This window comes from Oryx dammah, unplaced genomic scaffold, assembly GCF_014754425.2.
Source record: "Oryx dammah isolate SB20612 unplaced genomic scaffold, SCBI_Odam_1.1 HiC_scaffold_4221, whole genome shotgun sequence".
NCBI lineage: Eukaryota > Metazoa > Chordata > Mammalia > Artiodactyla > Bovidae > Oryx > Oryx dammah.
The window spans coordinates 1,824-3,346 of record NW_024074183.1 but is presented as its reverse complement, the minus strand read 5'-3'; the positions used below and the strand labels follow the sequence as shown (position 1 = coordinate 3,346).

Genomic DNA, 1,523 nt, shown 5'->3' with positions numbered 1-1,523 from the left:
GATTCTCATCGCCCCGGCCACTGCCGACCTGATCGCACGCCTGGCCCAGGGCGTGGCCAATGACCTGCTGACCACCCTGGTACTGGCCACCGATGCACCCATCGCCCTGGCCCCGGCGATGAACCAGGCCATGTGGCGCGACGCCGCCACCCAGGCCAATCTGGAGCTGCTGCAAGGCCGCGGCATGCGCCTGTTCGGCCCGGCCTCCGGCAGCCAGGCCTGCGGCGACGTCGGTCTTGGCCGCATGCTCGAGCCCAACGATCTCGCCCTGCTCGCCGCCGACTGCTTCCAGCGCCAGGCGCTGGACGGTCTGCACATCCTGATCACCGCCGGCCCGACCCAGGAAAACATCGACCCGGTGCGCTACATCACCAATCACAGCTCCGGCAAGATGGGCTTCGCCCTGGCCGAAGCCGCTGCCGAGGCAGGCGCCAAGGTCACCCTGGTCAGCGGCCCGGTGCACCTGCCGACACCGGACCGGGTCAGCCGCATCGACGTGGTCAGCGCCCGCGACATGCTGGCCGCCTGCGAAACCGCCATGCCCTGCGACGTGTTGATCGCCGCTGCAGCAGTGGCCGACTACCGCCCGGAAGTGGTCGCCCAGCACAAATTGAAGAAAGACCCCAGCAGCGGCGAAGGAATGCTCCTGCAAATGGTGCGCAACCCGGATATCCTCGCCACCATCGCCGGCCGCGACGACCGCCCCTTCAGCGTGGGCTTCGCCGCCGAGACCGAGAACCTGCTCGAATACGCCTCGCGCAAGCTGCGCGACAAGAATCTCGACCTGATCGTCGCCAACGATGTAGCCAACCCCAGCATCGGCTTCAATAGTGAAGAGAACGCTATCACCGTGATCGACCGCGAACTGCAGCAGATCAGCTTCGCCCAGACCAGCAAGGGCAAGATCGCCCGCCAGTTGATCACCCTTATCGCCGAACGACTGAACAAGAACTGACCATGCACGCTCTGCAAGCCAAGATCCTCGATCCTCGCCTCGGCCAGGAATTCCCGCTGCCGCAATACGCCACCCCCGGTTCGGCCGGCCTCGACCTGCGCGCCATGCTCAAGGAGGACGTCGTCCTCGAACCGGGTCAGACCGTACTGATCCCCACTGGCCTGTCGATCTACATCGGCGACCCCGGCCTGGCCGCGATGATCCTGCCGCGCTCGGGCCTGGGCCACAAACACGGCATCGTGCTCGGCAACCTGGTCGGCCTGATCGACTCGGACTACCAGGGCGAGCTGATGGTGTCGTGCTGGAACCGTGGCCAGACGCCCTTCACCATCGCCATCGGCGAGCGCATCGCGCAGCTGGTGCTGGTACCGGTGGTGCAGGCGCATTTCGAGCTGGTCGAGCAGTTCGACGAAACCCAACGCGGCGCGGGCGGCTTCGGCCATTCCGGCAGCCACTGATCATCCCATCACAGGACGACCCGCCGAGGAGCACCGACGTGAAACTCTTCAAGCGCAGCGCCAAGGAAGCCGACACTGCCGCCAGCCTGGTGCCGAGCGAGCCCAGGAGC

The 1,523-nt window shown here is 66.4% G+C and overlaps 1 protein-coding gene across 1 annotated transcript; it reads left to right on the top strand.

Annotated features, from left to right (window-relative positions):
* Positions 1 to 49: 49 nt before the first annotated feature.
* Positions 50 to 955, top strand: LOC120859904 (coenzyme A biosynthesis bifunctional protein CoaBC-like; the record flags this gene model as incomplete). Its single annotated transcript, XM_040235819.1, has 1 exon — positions 50 to 955. A coding segment is annotated over one exon (906 nt), but the record flags the coding sequence as incomplete, so codon positions are not given.
* Between the last annotated feature and the right edge of the window lie 568 nt (positions 956 to 1,523).